This window comes from Protopterus annectens, chromosome 1.part1, assembly GCF_019279795.1.
Source record: "Protopterus annectens isolate FY-2018-M chromosome 1.part1, PAN1.0, whole genome shotgun sequence".
Lineage (NCBI taxonomy): Eukaryota > Metazoa > Chordata > Ceratodontiformes > Protopteridae > Protopterus > Protopterus annectens.
This window is the reverse complement of record NC_056726.1, coordinates 1,067,388,452-1,067,408,135: the sequence shown is the minus strand read 5'-3', so window position 1 is coordinate 1,067,408,135 and position 19,684 is coordinate 1,067,388,452. Positions and strand designations below refer to the sequence as shown.

The 19,684-nt window shown below is 38.8% G+C and overlaps 1 protein-coding gene across 1 annotated transcript in view; it reads left to right on the top strand.

Moving 5' to 3' along the window:
- LOC122815369 overlaps positions 1 to 19,684 on the top strand; it is a 161,978-nt gene that overhangs the window by 81,578 nt on the left and 60,716 nt on the right. Inside the window, exon 3 of the mRNA XM_044087829.1 lies at positions 12,602 to 12,892. Within this exon, the coding sequence (XP_043943764.1) occupies positions 12,602 to 12,892 (291 nt within the window). The remainder of the gene's footprint in view (positions 1 to 12,601; positions 12,893 to 19,684) is intronic.

The following is a 19,684-nucleotide window of genomic DNA, read 5'->3' as shown; positions in this document are numbered from 1 at the left end:
GTGTGTGTGTGTGTGTGTAGACATGTGTGATGTTTTGTCAAACATATCATGCAGCACAATCATTCAACAGTAGGGAAAATGTATTTATATACATATATATATATATATATATATATATATATGTATATCTATCTATATATATATATATATATATATGTGTGTGTGTGTGTGTGTGTGTGTGTGCGTTTGTATATATGTAGTCATACACGTATATATATATATATATATATATATATATATATATATATATATATATATATATATGGGAACACTACTAAATCCCGAACTTTTGAAATCTCGAATTTCAAAAGCTCGAGACCATGTAGCCAAAACCACACATTACCAAAAGACCAGAAGCACGAAATTCAAAATCCCAATGGTAAGGGATTTTGAGTTAGCACTTCTGGTGTTGCGGTTCAGGTAAGTATGTGTGTGTAAGTGTGTTTGTGAGGGGCTTTAGTGTGTGTGTGTGTGTGTGTGTGTGTGTGTGTGTGTGTGTGTGTGTGTGTGTGTGTGAGTGGCTATAATGTGTGGGTGTGAGTTTGCCTTGTGTGTGTGTCTGTGCGATCTCGGAGTTGGAATATTAAAGTCGGGGGGTGTGGGGGGTATATATATATATATACTGTACTCTTGTGTATATACATTCTGAAAGATATTTTAAGCAAATGTTTCTTTTTATCGCGTAATTCTGTATATGTTTTCCTTAACTTGTTAAGTAGTAGTTAGTGGAGCTTTTCTCCTCGGGCCTCCACTGAAAATGGACATGTATCCAGTTGGACTAGCCCGGTTAACAAATGTAAAATAAAATAAAATAAATAAAATATATATATATATATATATATATATATATATATATATATATATATAGATATATGGAATCACTACTTAATATCGAAGGTACACAATCCCAAAGCCCACAATACCGAGACCATAATCCCTAAACCCCACATTACCGACATGTTAAAAGCGTGAAATTCAAAATCGCGAAAGTACTACATACATACAGCACACACACAAACATATACACAGCCTCCCCCCCATAACCAAACAAACCACCCTACACTAAAGATAATCAGGGGGGCTCCGCCTCCTGCACCCCCCCCATGTGGGGGGCTGTGCACCCCACACCCCCTGACTTTAATATTCCAACTCCGAGATCTCACAGACACACACACAAGGCAAACTCACACCCACACATTATAGCCCCTCACACACACACACACACACACACACACACACACACACACACACACTAAAGCCCCTCACAAACACACTTACACACACATACTTTCTTGGACCACAACACCAGAAGCGCTAACTCAAAATCCCTTACCATCGGGATTTTGAATTTCGCACTTCTGGTCTTTCGGTAATGTGCGGTTTCGGCTACATGGTCTTGAGCTTTTGAAATTCGAGATTTCAAAAGTTCAGGATTTAGTAGTGTTCTCATATATATATATGTATATATATATATATATATATATATATATATATATATATATATATATATATATATATATATATATATACATATATATATATTTATTTGACATTTGTTGACCGGATTGGTCCATCTGAGAAGAGGCCCTTTTTCAGTGGAGCCCCGGGGAGAAAAGCTCCATAGTTACAAAATATATACAATCTCAAAAAAAAAAAAATTTGCAAGTATACAAAAAATGCATAACGATGTAAAGCGAATATTCAGTAATAAAACTGGTTACGGATTATATACAATGTTGGCTAGCTATATATATTGAGTTAGGTAGACCAGTAAAAGTTGTATTCACAGTTAAGAAAATGAAAGTGAGTAAGGAAGTATCTGGGTAGCAGTGAAGGAGAGGTAAAAGTGCAGCAGTAGTTGTTGAACATTCTACTGTAGAGGAGATTGTAATAGTAAAGGAAAGTTTAGGGGTAAGAGTAGGGAAGGGTTTTGTAGGGAGGAAGAGAGTGAGTTTGGAAGAAGGTAGTGTTAGGTACTAGTAGGAGAAAAAGAAGTGAGTGATTGGTCTGAAGAGATGGGTTAGTCAATGGGCTGATAACAAAGGCAATGTTTATTTAAGCTAAGGTGATTTCTCACAGTCTCTTTGAATAGAAGTTTGGATGTAGTGTTTTGTATGTCCAGTGGGAGTTTATTCCAGTGTTTGGCAGAGTAATAGCTATACAGTTTTTTCCTAAGTTGAGTTTGGGTTTGGTTATGGTTTTATATATATATCTATATCTATATATATATATATATATATATATATATATATATATATATATAAATATGTGTGTGTGTGAGTGTGAGTGTGTGTGCGTCTGTATATCTGTAGACATACATACATACATAAATATATATATATATATATATATATATATATATATATATATATATATATATACATATATATGGAGTGCATTCAGACATCAGGTCCACACTCTCTAAAACTCCTTCCTCCACAGCTGCACTGTTCTGCCATGCTACAAAACAGAAGAGTGTTACTTGTGGACACAGCCTAACATTAGTGGGGTATATATACAGACATATTGTGAGTAAGCCTATTATAAACCTATGAAGTTTGTGCATGATACATTTCATGTTGACATGACTGTCCTGAAGGTGGTGGGGTCTGAAACTCATGTGTCTATCATGACTTCATTGCTTCCACCTTCAGCTATTTGCCACACTAATATACATGTCTTGAGGTAGAGAACACACACTATGATGGCTTACATCTTGTCGTTCTGTGCAGATCTGCACAGTTGACAGGTATGGCCCACTGCCCACAGGTCCAGATGCTATGTCCATAGCAGTTGTTCAGCAGGACGTCACTACAGCAAAAAGTCTTGATGGCACATATAAATCTTTCCACATCATCTGTCCCATTATTACAGACCAAGTACTACATTCAGTTGCATGCATACATGTTTCACATACCTGTTTTAGTATTGTGCTCTCTTCAATGTACACTTGTATATGTCCCTTATTTTATTTTATTTTGTTTTGGTTTGGTTTGTAGTATCTTTCTCTCTCTCTCTCTCTCTCTCTGGCTCTCTCTCGGCACTACAGGGATTGAACTGGTTTGAATAGGTTGCAGCATGGATTTTGTAGGTGATGCTCATGATCAGGTGATGGCCTCTGCACCAAATGCTTTTCACCACTTGCTTATTGCATACAGCCAGCTGTGAAGTACTTCCAATTACCAATGTCATGGCAATCCACTACTATAAATGACTATATTATACGGGCATTATCCCTTTACCTTTCCTGTTTGGAAGACATCCTTCCTGTGTGTGGGTAGCAGTGCTACAGACAGCAGGTACAATACCTCTTACAACAGGACTTGCAGACACAGGCCAACTGCATGTTTGTATAAGGTTCCAGACCCACGGATAGTGTGAGAATTTCTATCATATGCATTGAATACTGCTAGTTTTACAGAGTTTGTGTGTACATGCTAGTTTTGCATGGAATTCAGTCTGTCTGCATAGCTCTCAACTGTGGGCCTATCCACATGATGGCCAGAGGATTGGCTGTTATGTTTTGTCTGTTCACCACACAGGTCTTGTCTCTGACATATCAGTGGCATTCTTTCTGTTGAGTGCTATCAATACATGGCAACATACATTTATGTTTCTGACTTCATATTCCCGAGTAAGGGTATGTTGCAAGCAATCCTGTAACACCAGCAACTTTCACAGTGTATAACAGCAATATTTCAAATATGGCCCTGTGTTCCAGGCTCTGTCCTCCACCTATATACCAGGCTTTGTCCAGATGTCATGCAGTAAGAGGTTAAGTAGTGGCCTATCATTATTTAGTGCTGACATTCCTGCTATCATTCCAGTGATGTTGTGGACTCCCACACAATTTTTGGGGTAGGGTCCATATATATGATGGCTACAGCTGGACAAAACGTGTGTGACCTTGTACAGTCCAGAGGTCAGTGTATGTAAAACACTGCTTATGCCATTGTAAGACATTTTATAAGGGAGGGGTATGAATTGTTTTTAACCCAGGTTGTTACAGCATGTGAGGGATATCAGTAGTAAGACACATTAAGATATATGGCTGTATATTTTCATACGTTTCACCATGGGAACAGTGGTGGACTAGAGCTTTCTGTCTTACAGACAGTTCTGTTTGTCAGTGTGATAGTGAGGTTTTAAGTTAAGCATTGTTATGTAACGGTAACATTTTCATTGTGACAACTTAATTCTTTACCCCCGAGGGGTTGAGTACGGAGCGTAATTGGATGCTGCTGAACTACATCTGTAATTAATAAATGTTGATTGTTTTTTATCTTGAAGGCACGTATTGTTTTACTGTTGTACTACTTAAAGGCCTTGGCCTGGACAGCAACATATGTTATGTTTTCAGATTACTGTATCAAATATTTTGTTTGAGAGTTGCATTACTCAGTTATTATGTATTTCAAACACCTACCTGCTATAAGAAATGGCATATACAAATGAAATAGTACACAAATAAAATTTCTACGTATACAAACTTGTGTGTGGTGTCATGTTCTTTGCATTATCTGTGGGTAAATGTTTCATGCAATAATTGTCTTTTGTATGAGAGAATCAAACAGCGGCCATTTTAAAAGGTGGCAAATGTAGGTATACTGGCTGTCTGATATGCTGTGCACCCTCTATATATCTACTCTTCTTATACATATCTATAAGTAGTAATATATTTATATGTGCATGTATGTGTATGTGTGTGTATATATATATATATATATATATATATATATATATATATATATATATATATATATACACACACACACACACACACACACACACACACACACACACACACACGTGTGTGTATGTATCATTGGAATGTTTACTGCTTCCACATTGTACATTCCCTATGGAAGACAGACTGTTCTGCATGATATGTTACAGATATCCTGACATCTTCCATCTGAGATGGCTTACTGTTAACTTGTTGTGGCTATATTGTGCAGGGTCTTGGGTTCTTGCAAGTGTTAGTTATTGTGTTGCAAGGCAGATCTGTTCAGCTGTGAAGGAGGGGATGACATCAATAATTACAAAAGATACTTATTTTGGGCCCCTTCACCCCATTAACAGTGCCTTTGATCAGATGTTTTGCAGTGAGAGGTTCAGAGTGTGGATCCAATGTGCAAACACAATATACATTTATATATATATATATATATATATATATATATATATATATATATATATATATATATATATTTATATAGATAGATAGATATATATCTACATACATACATCTACATATATAAATACATTTTCCCTACTGTTGAATGACTGTGTTGCTTGATATGTTTGAGAAAACTTCAAATTTATTTACATCTCAAATGGCTTAGTTGTAAATCACTTTGCCTGTAGTGTGCAGGGACCTGGCTTTGAAATTTGCAAGGGATGGTTATTTTGTTATTGGGCAGAACAGGGGCTGTTGGAGACAGAGTCATTAAAGCACTTTAAATCAGTTGTAAGTGGGTTTGAGCAGGTTTGCACAAAGCTAAGTGATGCTTACGTAAGCTCAGCTTCACTTACAAATGCTTACACCCACACTAATTTCAAATAAAGGAAAAAAAAGGGAGATAGGAAAATAGTGAAATTGGGACAAGCAGAGGGAAAAGCAAGAGGAGAAACAGGTAGGGATGTGCAGGACAGGTGTATGAAAGGACCATAGTTCTGCATTTCTTTGTTAGCAACAGCTTCTTTCAATGTGGGTAATTTAGAATTTGGAGCCTCACACCCTACAGGGAGGTGTGTGGGCATCATACGATATTGATGATTGGTAGGGTTAGACTGGTTGATGGGTACATGTCTCTGGGTGAAATGCAGAGCTCTGTATGGGACGTGATTTTTTTTTTTTTTTTTGGGACAGGTGCCCTTTTTTTATTAAGGTTTGTGGATAAGTGTGTTGAGGGAGGTTTGGTAGGAGAGGTTGGATTTGCAGACAGGCAAGACAGACAAGACAGCAGACAGGGTTAGTGTATGACACATGGGGGGTAAACACATTGACGGGGAGGGTGGTTGGGAATTGGAGGCTCATGAGTCTCCCAGATGGTAGCAGTGGCACTGATGTCCCCACCCGATGGCAGTCACCACTACTCCTTCACATCCCTGAAGGTGGCTGTGCTGGGGGCTGGGATGGAGGGGCCACCTGTCCCTCTAGATGTGCCAGCCTGCCCTTGACCTGGCACAGGCAGTCATCCAGCCCCATCTGGAGGACACTGTGCAACATACCTCAGACCTTATCTCGGGTGACAACATCCTCACTGCGCCCACTTGCAGGGTGGGAGGCAAGCCTCCTCCCCTGCAGTGGTTCCACCTGAGGGTGGTGCAAGACCAGGAGATGAGGGAGGTCTGGGTTGGGGCCCAGACATGCTGGGACCCAGTGCCTTGGCTAGCTGGGGTGGGAGAGGCAGATCCGCAGGGATCTGCCTTCCCATATGTGCTATGGTGTGGAAATTAACAATGAATATTGGTTAGTCATGCAAAACACATTACAACATTAGTCAAAATAGCATGCATGGATATTCCTATTTACCCCAAACAGTGCAATTAAAACAGTGCCATAGCAAACAGAAACCATACATATATAGAATGCCTTTCAGAGTTGCAACAGCATGCCAGTTAGTGATATGTCAGGCAGGCTATAACAATGATTATTCAGCAGGGAATATTAGTTTGCACACAGTTTCAACAATGATAAACCAAATGGAACAACAGTCCTAACAGTAGAGGTTTGTTTAGGAACATACCCAACTGTTTGTTTAGGAACATACCCATGTTGGTTTCAGTGTGATGATTGGATCAGTTGAGTGGTGGGGGAAGGGAACAGATTCAATTGACAACTGCTATCAGGTATATTTGTCAGTAAACTACTATTCACTACTCTACCTTCTGACCACACTTACATTCTACCTAGGTCATGGGGCTGCTACAGCATACCGACAGCTGTACATATCAACAGAGCAATTGTACCCTTATTTTAGTTATACACATCATACCTGTTTCTATACCAATTTATTTACCTGTGGGCCCAGTGCAGATGAACTATGTGCACATTACATTGCTGTTTCTACACATATTTTAGATTCACATATTAATTGCAGGCCCTGGATTGTGTGTTGTGCCTTTGACATACGTCTACAGTGACATTCTCTGTGTGTGGGTTTCTTGACAACTGGGGAAACTAGCCATGACAACATGACACTTGAGGGACTTGCCTGGGCCAGACTGCAGAGTGCAGATGTCTAGCTTGCATCTATTTGTAGAACTGGGGCTGATCAACACAGCATTTGTGCACCTTTCATGGTTATATACATCATACTAGTATTTCTATTCAGATTTTTTTACCTGTGTGCCCTGTGTGGAAAATATATATGTTGCAGTAGGTTACTTTTTCTATTCAGATTGCAGTTTACAACTGTCGAACCAGACTGACATGTTAGTGCCAGTCCTTGGATTCGAACTATGGTGTGTGTGCAAAATTGAACTACATGCCTAATCCTTATCAGACTGAGCTACTGGGGAGATGTTGTGTGTTGCTTGTGACATTTCTATCTAGTATATATTTTTGTTCACAGTACTTTGCTTATCACATGTTGCATTATTTATTTCCCATTTTCAATATACATTATGCATACACAACATACATTGGTGTCACTGTTTGAGAAACATGTGCAAATTAGTGCACATTTGGCTGTTTTACAACTACATACTGCAATTTAGATTCCTGAGTACACAGTGTAGGTTTTAAGTCTACACCTGTTAGCCTTATAAATTTCAGTACATTCACAGCTACATACAGCTGAAATTGAAAGGTTAACACAGGACAATGCTGGCAGACACAAGTAAAACACATTCTGATGGAAATATGTACTGTTGCTTTTTCAGTTATTTGACATGCCTATTCTAAAGTATGCAGACAAGCAGTGCTAAATCAGTTCACCTCAGTTAATGTATTCTGCAGGACATACACATTTCTATTTTTCAGGTACAAGTGAGATGACACACACACCAGTGTTTGGGATCACCTTTATAAGTTTTGACATACATATCTGTGTACAACTCAGAAATCCACAATTACTATTCCTGCATGATCTGCACACGGGAATGCTTTTCATTTCTAAGTGTTACAGTGGCACTTTCTTGGTAGGTTCACTCAGACACACTCATACATATTCTAATATTCCTCTCCTGCATAGTTTCATAGTTACATAATTTCATAGTATAGTACTAGGCTATCTGCCCTGGGGCATTTGTAAGCCTAGCCATAGTGATGTGGCTTTTGCCACCCCATGAAATGGTACAAAAATGTACAGATAAAATCTAGAATACTGTGCCTCTGTCTAGTAGTGACACAGTGAAGGTCCCCTTATATAATAGAATTAGTTTACTGTGCCTCTGTCTAGCAGTGACACAGATGTGACCCCTGGGGTACCTTATTTGCTACTGACATCTGTATTACACAGCAGCTGGAAATACTCCATTGCAATGCTGGCAGCCTGACACAGGCATTTATTCCTGACTTTTACAGCACAATTATATATACAGACAGTGCTACCATTACTGTATTATTGATTTCTTACTGATAATATTAGGAGGTATTCTGTACTTACCATAATGCTGATGCAGTTGGGCCAGTCACGGGACAAGAGCCTCGACATTCTGGGACCTCTCCGCAGCAACTGTATGGGGAGACATGATACATTAATCACACCTGCACAGTCACAAGTTGAACTTTTTCCATACTTAGTGATACATAAGACTGGATACTTACAGACACATGGGACATCCTGCACTTGGGCTTCTTGGATACACTGGTCCAAGAGTCCACCCCTCCTCCTCTTTAAGTCATTATGGTGGTGATGTACCTTCTCACTAGTCCAGGGTATGCCAGTGGCACTGGTGAGATCCTTTGCAAGCTGGTCCCAGGTGTCTGCTTTGAACTGGGTGCCCTGGTACTGGCCCTGTAGCAACCTGTCATCATGTCTTTTTACTAGGAGCCCAACCATGACCCTGTACTCCTGGATGCCCCAACGTTGCACTCAGAAGCAAACACCTTCACCTACACCAGACATTTTGGTTCTACTGTGAGCAATCCCAAATAGTTATGGATGTATTCCAGCCTCTGCAGTTTAAGTAGGGCAATTTTCACACACTTTGTCATGACTGGCCAGTTTTAAAATGCTGAACTATGCTTAGCTCAGCGCAAAACTGCATAGCAATGTTTAAACCAGATAAGCATAGCTGAAAGCTGGTAAACAATGTTTACACTAGCAAAGCATTTCTTAAATCTATTTTTTCATTGCATTTATAAAGTATTTTTTACATTTATATTTTACATATTCCACCCCTACTGTGCTATACGTGACCCATATGATCGACATCTACCATTCAAAATCCTTACAAGTTTATTAAATAAATTGGCAGAGGGGAGATTCAAACCAAACATGTCCTACAGGGTAAATCATGGCAGTACCACTATGTTACAGCAGCCTGATGATGTTTTCTATTAGAGTAGCACTTGTCTATCATTTTCAGAATTTCAGCCAGACTAAGCATAGCAGTGCACAGTGCAAACAAGCTACGCACCGCTTAAATTTTGGATTTATTTAATGAAAAAAATACATTTTTTGTATTTTTATTGCTTTCCTCTTGCCCTACTGCATCCATGCATGTAGAGCAAGAGTGCATACATTCGGGTGCGTGCACTTGAAGGCTGCTGCCTACTAGGTGTGTTTGTGTTTTCTTTTCTTTTTATTTCAGTGTCCGCAGACACTGAAATGTAAGCTACTTACATTTCAGTGTCTGTGGACATTGGTTTAGTACATAATATTAGAGCCAGGCTCTAATATTATCTACACTGACACTTGTCTGTGTCACAAAGTGCCATACGGCATTTTATGAGTGAAGGGTGCGTGTTACATGTGCAGGCACTGCTGACACATGCCCCTTGCACACGTTCATGGTTTGTGTCCATTTAGATTAAACAGCAGTGCGCCTTCATGCATACGCAAGGTGCACTGCTATTCTAAATGGACACAAACCACTCCATGCAAAAATAGTCTTATTCTTGCATGGAGCTTCATGAATCCCAGGGTATATTTCTAGCTTGTAGAGAAAGAATATAAATGATACATGAACAGCTAAACTTAGAGACAAAAAAGTAATTATGGAAGTCCAGCTCTAAAGGCTTCAATGAGGGTTAGGAGTAGACATCTCATAGAGTTGTGGGAGGCCAAGAGAAAAAGATAGAAAGATGAAGAATTTGATGAGTGAGAGATTATTTCAATGTTAAAGAAGGGCTTGCTATTAGAGATATGAGAAATCATAGAGGCTTATGCCAATAATGTGTTTTTTGTGTGTTGGGGCTTTGTAGAAAATGAAATTGTCAGAAAGTGTACAATGAAGAGCATGTGGGTATTCCATATTAAGATTAAAGAGAAAGAAAGAGGAGGAACAGTACAATGTTTATTATTACTAGCAGCAATACAAACCATGAAAAAAGCATAACCTTTTTAGCAAAAATACCTCTTTAAAACTGTACATACAATTTTCATGAAAATTTTCAACACAGCTATGCAACAGCCTAGGAAATATAGTCATGTTTTTGGCATTTTTGCATACTGTGAGTGCTTCATTCACATTTGCAATAAAATAAAATGTTACCGTCACCAACTGATAAACAGAGAATTAACTGCATCATCTACTATCCCATAAGATTAGCAAAGTGTTTATCAGAAATATACTAATTGTTACATGTACAGAGTTAACTATCAGTACAACACACTAATGCACATCAAATATTAATCTGGCAATAGTTAGGAAAAATATGAGGTGTGATACTATTTAGACATAAATTCATATGGTAGAAACTCAAGCATTTACTGCTCAAAGAGAGACATTAGATTCTGTACCTGAAAGCAAGAAGCGTAGTGTAGCAGGTCATGTTGCAGATAATATTCACCAATAGCACCTTCAGCTCTATCAGGCTCCTTTGGGATGACCATGCATAGAGAAAAATAGAAGTGAAGTCAGAATATTTCCTCACTTAAATTCAGAAAGAACTGACCACAGAAAACAATTTACAACAGGTATGCTTTCCCCTTAAAACTGAAGTGTTGATGCTTGTTATAAGAATTCCTGGCTAATATTTAACTTCTCTTTATAGATTGAAAGATATTGGTATGGAGATGTGGGTCTGATGAAAGCAAATATCAGGAAATTGACAGTAAAAGGGATAAATATTGTTAGTCTGTTCCAGATGAAAGCTAGAGAAGTTTTTAGGATCTTTAGTTGAGATATCTGCAATATGTGACAAGTTGAAGATATTGTTCAAATTACCACATACACTAATGTGAGAGTCTGCAGTTACAGTAGGAGTTCCATTTTTCAGAGCTGTGATGAGCAGTGCAAGCCAAGGGATCTAGTATTCAGGAAAAGCGCATAAAGGGTGTTGTTAAACTCTGCACCTTGAAGCAGAACACCCAGTGTAGGGTTGCTGTGATGGGTAATGTTACTTGATTACTTTTTTTATTTTATTTATGTCATTACTACTGAACAGTGTTAAGAAGTACATTGTAATAATATTGTTTAGCTCTGTCCTTCATATTGCACACAGTTGTACACTTGTAAGAATCCACACTGGTCTGATGATGTGTCAGTCCCTACAACTCTTTCCCTTTACAAAACCATTAGCTGTCTGCACAAAGCTGTTCTTCCACCAGGCAGTATATTGCATATGAAATCCTCTCACCAGAGACACAAGCAAAGCATAGCTCAGTTTCTCTTTCCCTTACACTTTTGTAGAAACTGTGTTCATGCTGATGTGATGGGATATCAGTGGTTAATTTAAGGCATTTAATTTAGTTTTAGTTTCCTCACAAGCATGATTAATACAGGCTTTATAGTTCCTCATTATCCCTCACTTTCATCCTAGTGAATTATTATACAGCACCAATCCCAGCAAAATGCAAGTAGTAAAGTTCAGCCCTTCAGGGCATAAAATACAAGATATTATTTCTGTCATTATGCTAGTTTCTTGGGTCTATATTAAATCACCAAATGCTTAGAAAAGCAAATGATGATTTATCGACCCTATGTAAGCGAAAGCTTACAAACTCAAATGTTTAGAACAGCGATTTTTTCCAAGGGAAAAAAAAAATCGCTGTTTCAAAAAAAAAAAAAAAAAAAAAAAAACATTTAAAACATAACATAGATCCCTGATCTGGGGGGCTGTGCCACCCACACCCCCCTACTTAAATATACCAACTCCGAGATCACACTACAGTGACAAAAATGGCAAAGTAACGGACCCGGCCAAGTGACTTCTTTCAGAATTCGCTTATATGCCGCTTCGTCATTTTCGCTTTTTGTCTTTTCAAGTTCCACCAAGACGCATTTGAAATAATGCATCTTTGGTCATGTAATAGGAACCCTGGTTTCTTTATATCCATGTCTAACAATTACTTGGAATTCTTTATGTAAAAAAATTAATTATTGTGCAAACTTAGCATTTTTCCAGAAACGTACTTTAAAATTTATAAAGATAACATGCATAATAATCTGCTAACTTTAAATTATTGACTTCTTTTATGTTCAGAATTTCTGGAGAAGCCACAGATACGTGTGATACCCCAAGAGGAAACTCGCATTGGAAGTAAAGTGACTATCGAATGTAGCAGCAGTAACAGCAGATACGACCTGACAAGTTGTTGGTTCTATAAAGATAATAAATGGCTTGGGCATCCATTACACTCCTCCAGTACATCTGCTGTTCAGTACGTCATACAGAATGCTACAGCACAGGATGAAGGGTCCTACACTTGTCAGTGCTACAATGCACAGAATCAGTCTACGGAAACAAGCAACCCTGTTAAATTAGGCATAAACCGTAAGTGCACACACTTTGCTCCTGTTACAGAATTTGCTGATTTGTTTTTAAATTAATGAGTACATGATCGTTATAAAGCATACTATAGAATTTTATGCCAACAAGTAACCAAAAAATTATCAAAGCAGAGACCTGGATTATATGGTAAGCATTATAACCTGAACGTTCTGTTCATTCATCCAGACTATGATGTAAATGTAACAACTATAAGATATTGATTCATTTGTGAATAAGAAGTTGCTTCCCACTGACCTAAGGTTTCATTATGGACAAAATACAGTCTGTCAGGTAACTCTTACAACACACCTAGTGATATATGGGTTGATGCCAAGCTTACTGAGATTTTCTATGATTCCTGAGTGGGGAACGGTATCAAAGGCCTTGGACAGATCAAGGTAGGCTGTATGAACCACCTACCTTCATCCACAGGTCTGGTGACTGACTCAAGGAAGTCGACCAAGTTGAGCAGGCATGATCTAACCTTCACACAACCAAACTGTGTGGGATCCAGAGTTTGGAGATTCCCTATATCCTTGTTTATTAGGTCCATGATGTGTTTCATAGCTTTGCATATCAGACTCATCAGGCTAATGGGGCAATGGTTCCCACGGTCTGTAGTTGCTCCTCCTTTATGGAGAGGGTTAACTGTAGCAGTGCACCATTTGGCAGGGACAATGCCTGAGGTGAGGCTGTGATCAAAGAGAGCACATAGGTGAGGTGTCAGTTCACTCTAGTTCATGTAGAACACAACCAGGGATATTGTCAGGTCCCATAGAAGCTGTATTCTTGGCCTTGGACAGTGCTATTTTAACCTGTGCAGCAGGAACACTGGGTGTCTGGCAAACTACTGGTATTGTGATTGGTCCTTTGGGGGGGTAAAGTTGGCACTGAACTTGTCGGCCAGTATATTGGCAATATCTGTTGGCTCGGTATAGGAGGTACCATTGTGCAGTAGCTCAGAGAAAATCTGGGTATTGCCGTGGAGATTCTTTACATAACTATAGAAGGCCTTATGTTTGTCTTTACTATTTGCTGTTGTTCTGTTTTCATACCTAGCTTTAGAGGATTTGATGAGGGATCTCAACTTTTTGTTGAGGCAGATAAGGGAGTTTTTCCAGTCTTGGAACTTCACCTTATTCCTCATCAGTTTCCTCATTCTGTTGTAGAGTTTGTTTATGGCAGGGGACCACCAGATTGGTTTCCTTTTTTTGGAGAAGAGTGTCTTTGTTCTATTGGGTATGGAGAGATCCATGCATTTGTGTACATGTTCGTACAATGTATTGGTGTATGATTCTGCAGTCACGTAACTATTCTCCATTTGCATGGGTCCAGTGAAGTTAGCCACCTCTGTTTTTAGGATCCCAAAGTTTGCTTTGGAGAAGTTTTTCATGATGTTTACCTTTGCTGGGAGGGTGGGAGGATGTGGATTTCCAAGGTGATTAGTCTGTGGTCAGATCTAACCAGGGAAGAGCTGACTATTGGTGTAGAGCAACGGTCACCCATGTTAGTAATGACCAGGTCAAGGATGTTGCTACCTCTAGTTGAGTTGGTCCAGGGCAATGGAATTTATGAACTACAGGAAACGTTGATCAAGTGTATTGGTACATGAGTAGTTTACCCAGTTAATGGAGGGGTATTTGAAGTCGACTAGTAAGAGAGTGTTAGGTTGGACCCTAATATTCTCCAAGGTGCTTAGGAACATGGAGTGCGAGTCTTGGGACATGGTTGGGGACCTATAGCAGGCTACGACCTGAATCGCTGCCTTACCCAGTATTAGCTGCACCTGAAGTATCTCTGATGGATTATGTTGGGCTACCAGTCTGGAGGTGTGCATATCCTTTAGGAATATGGAGACACCACTGCCTTTGAAGCTTTGGTCTAAGTTCTGGGGCTGAAAGGTGTGGAATGAGTTATAGCCTGGTAGTGCAGAGGTGCTTTCTGCTGCCTTGAACCAGGTCTCTGTTACAGCACAAATGTCAATGTTCTCCATTTTAAGGAGTGCCTCGAGTGAGTGCATTTTGAGATTTAGATTTCTAGCATTGAGCAACATGACCCTCAGATTGCATTTTTTTGTAGCTGTTATGGTGGTAATTTGGTCTTTGAAACACCATCTAAAAAAGGCACTATAGTTGTGGCAAGAGCCTTGGCCAGTATCCGGAAGCCCAGGAGTGACAAATGCAGGCCATCTCTAGCAAAGCATCGAGGTCTGTCAATCATATCATCCCAGGCAGACAGATACTGGATCCTCTTAGAATGACACCAGAAACATAGCCAATTGTTGAAATCAATCATTTTCTGCTTGTACTGAGGTATCATTCTGGGTGATGGTAGGATGCTACTCAGGGCTAGGGTCATGTCCACCTGGGCTACATAATCTGAGAGCTCCTCCATGTCTCTTTTCATGTAGTCCAGGGAAGTAAGTCTCAGGTCATTCACACCCACATGTACAATGACAGAGCCATATTTGTACCTGTTGTTGAGCGACCTGAGTGCATGCATTATGTGTCGGATCCTGGCACCTGACAGGCAGCTGACTGTTACTTTCTCCTTATTCATCCTAGTGAGTGGGACATCAGTGTGCCTCACTATCGAGTCACTTATGACTAGTGTATTGGGCATGCTGTTTTTCCTTAGAGGCTTTGGTTGAGTGGCACACTGTTTAGGAGAGGTATGTGTCTTGTGACTAGTGTTGTGTTGTGTTGTGGCAGTCGAGTGCTTTTCTGCCTTGGAGGGCCCTGCTGCTTGGGTAGAGTTTTATTAAGAGCCTCCATGAAGGTGGGTGTGTGGTTTGTGTTTTTATGTGAAGGCAGTGCTGGTGCGTGTGCTGGAGGGCTATGTGTTCCATGTGGTGTGGTGCAAGTGTTGACCTTCTCCTCTTGACCAGCTATCAGTCTTGGCTGGAGAGTGCATGGCTTCCAATTTGTATATATAAGTGCATCTCTCGCAAGTCTCAGTTTTGGAAGGTAAGAGAAGAGGGTTGTCGATGTATATGAGGCAGTTGCTACATTGCCTCAGGATGCCCAAGTTCACCAGATTAATAGGAGAAAGCACAGGGAACTGGCCTTTAGACATGCCTGGTGGGGTGGGCAATGATAATAAGTACTAGATCTGTTTCCTTGTAGAAGGTTTAGTGCTGGTAGCACTTGTGTGCTACCATAATTGCTACAAGAAGTCTGGTAAAGTGCTAGACTAATAAGCTAGCATAAGTGCAGGAGAGGAGAAAACTAGTAGATCTAAAGGAAAAATTGAAGAGCAGGCTCTGGCAACATTCAGAAGCTTTCAAACAGTCCTGGATACAGCAAGTCTGTATCTGGACTAGACTAGTTACAGGAAAGGCTGGAAACAAGAGCAAATGTGGGCTTTAAAACCAGAAGGCTGAGAGAGATGGAGAAACTGCTCAAATGGCCAATAAACTACAATTTCTGGGCAAGTAACGACTCCTCTTGTGGTGGATGGGCTACCTAGTGCTTACCAATCCCACTGATAAGCTAAAAGGCTTCCCTCCAGCACAGAAATGTTCAAATGAAGCTGACCTTCAGTCATATATCGATGTTAAGGAAAGTATAGTGGAATAAGGTGAGATGAGTGATAGAGGCTGAAGGGAAGATGGGGTTGGGTGGTCAGGAGGCTGTAGGTAAGGGTAGATGAAAATGTGGTCACTAGGGAGATGCTGGTGCATTGATATAGGATAACAAGATCATAGGAGTTTACTTTGCTATCAAGCTGGAGGTCATTTCAAGAATAGATGTTTCATCCAAATGTAATACCATAGATAGACTAGTCAATATACCCAGAATGGACAATGAAAGCAGTACAGAGGATAAATGAAAAAGCAAGTAAGCAAAATAATGTATTGTAAATATCAGATTATGGCGGTGGAGTGAGTGATACTGTCAATCACTGTATTACTAACACTGGAACAGTTGTGTGTTATTACTCATATATTTACATGCCTGTCTATCCAAAGATATAAGGACTATATTCATGAATCCTTGTATTTTGTGCTGCTATTGTGAGAATGTTCTGTACACGATAGCACACTATTTGGTATTCATTAAGTAGCCCTGCACTCAGTGCTGCTATTGTGTGTGTCATGTACACAACAGTGCACCATTTGGTATTCATTAAGCAGCCTTGCATTTTGTGCTCACACTTAAAACAAGGGTAAGGGGCAGACTATGCTAATGAAAACATAAGTGGCTGAATTACTCACTAATTAAGCAATCCAACAAGTGAGAGCTATTCAGGAATATATAAACACATCCTATTTTAAATGAATTTTGTTTAGTTTAGTTTTTACATTAATTTTGAACAATATGTTATATTAGGGGTGCATTTTATAACATTAATCAAATTTTATAAGAAGTTTAAATATTTAATTTTTGGCACATTGAATTATATTTGTATTTTGGAGCTGATTGGACTGTGCTTTAATTGTTGAGTTAAATTGTGTTTCTGAGGAAATCTTTCTGATGAATAGCGACTAATAAAGTTCAACTACGCTACAAACAAAACATCATTCTGCTTGGACTCTTCTTTATGCTTAGTGGTGTTCTTTTTTTAATTTTGGTTAATTTTTACACCTAGCCTGTTTGCAGTTGCTATTTTTTCGAGTTTGATGCCTTTATTTTGGAATTATTCTATGACTAATGCATTGGAGGAAGATGTTCTGGATTTGACTATCCATTCTATGCCCACACATCAAGATAGAGTGTTGGAAGACCTGGCACGCATGGTAGGTGAGATTGAAAAGTCCCTAGCTTTGTTGAGTGCTAGAATCAAGGATAATTTCAAAGAAAATTTATCTGCGAGAGATAATGTACATGAATTCTCCAGTGGTGTCAATACTACAGTTTTTAGAGGCCCAGTCTCAGAGGCGAACACCAACTCTGGTCCTCAAGGAGATGTGGAAAAATTGTTAAATATCAGTTTTGATCCATTTTCCAGTAGCAGAGTAGAACCGGAACTACAGGACGTCAGGAATAATGTAACCAGCTTATTAGAAAAGTTGGAAAAGGGACTCAAAAGATATTGTGCAGTTCATGTTGAAAATAAATATTTCGAATATTGTATAAAGTCAGCTATAGTTCCAAAGGGTTTAAGGTTTTTCAATTTGCCCAGTGGAACTAATATAGGTTGTCCTTTCTATAAAGTACTTGTTAGCTTTCTTAGCAACACAGGCATTGAGTTTCTGTTAGTCAAAAACAATTCAGTAACTCCTCAACAATTAAGAGATGAATTGATAGGGACTGACAGAATGATCAGTCAACAACTTATGAACTGAGCTTATTTAACATATGATTACCATCAAGTGCTAGAGACAATCAGAATCAAGTGAACAGGAACCGGAGCCGAAGCAAAAGATATCAAAACCAGAGCCGAAGAAGGAGCAGGAACAAACAGTGACTGATTCCAGAGTGTACGCCTAAGAGTATCGCAATATGCATTATATATCTTTGGTCTTTCTGTACTATCCATTTTCGTGTATTAATTCTTTCATGATGCTATCTTCCACCCCAATTTTATTTAACTAAGGAGCTCTCTTCTATTTTACCTTGTAGGAAATAGCTTTGTTTATACAACAGTTCTTTGCCTGTTTTTCTTGATTCATTGCATATAACTCTTTTCTTTGTTCTCTCTTAAAATATTTCATTACTCATTTCATTTCTTTCTAAATTTTTAAGTTCTTACCTAACTTACTATAACTCTTTTACAATTCCTTTCTCTTTTTAACTTGCAATCCTTGATAATTTTGTTATATTTCTTTTAAAAAGACGGTCACCATTCAGACTAATTTTTATAGAACTTTCACATGTTTATGTGGTCTTCCTATAACTCTTAACGTTCTTTTTTCATCCTCACCTACCCTCTCTACTTCATTAATTCTTTTTAGACCTTTTCCTATCTTAACATTACTAACTTTGTTTCTGAATTCTATCCATATAGCTTTATGGTCAGACAAACCTGTGAATATGTACCTTCATTTTTTTATTTCACATCCTTCTGATAACCTATTTGTGCTCTATATGTTCCTCTGCTATGTGTTCATGAATTGCTCTTCCATAGTCTTAACTTCCCATTTGTGCATACTTGTGGGGAATGTGATAAGTTGGTGGAAACCATGTAGGTTAATGCAGAGTTGTAGGGAGTCTGATATTAATCTGCTCCAGTCGATATTAACAACTCCAAGGATGATAGTTTCATAGGATATGTTGTTAAAGACCCAAGACAGAATATCCCCAAGAGTGGGTATATTAAGTATTTAACTAAGCAAGCTCTAGCTATCTACTCTGTGCATCAGACATAGGCAACTCAAAGTCACAAAGAAATCTGCAAAGGGCATGACACAGTCATCATCACTTGCACAGCGTGGGTGCGTGAGGTTACAGGAGGGAACGCCTGACACCAAAGAAGTGAGTGCATGTATGTATCTGTAAGTAAAAAAATAGTTTTTCAGTAAGTATACAATTTTTGGGCCCAGAAGCAACAGATTCTTATCATTCACGAATATTTGCTTGTATAACATGTGTATGTGTGAGGTGGTATGAGCAAGATGAACTTTAATGTGTGTGTGTATGTGTGTGTGTGGGGGGGCCTGCAGGATCACTATGTACTATATTGTTGTTTTTTTAGACAAAACTAAAATATATATACTACATAAGTATGTATATATATATAATTTTTTTTTAAATGAAAGTCCTTTATATACAACAGATGCTGTTGTTTATTTGATATTCAAAAATGGTTAAACAATGAGTTTAAGTGGTAGATTGTTTAATTGATTGATTGGAT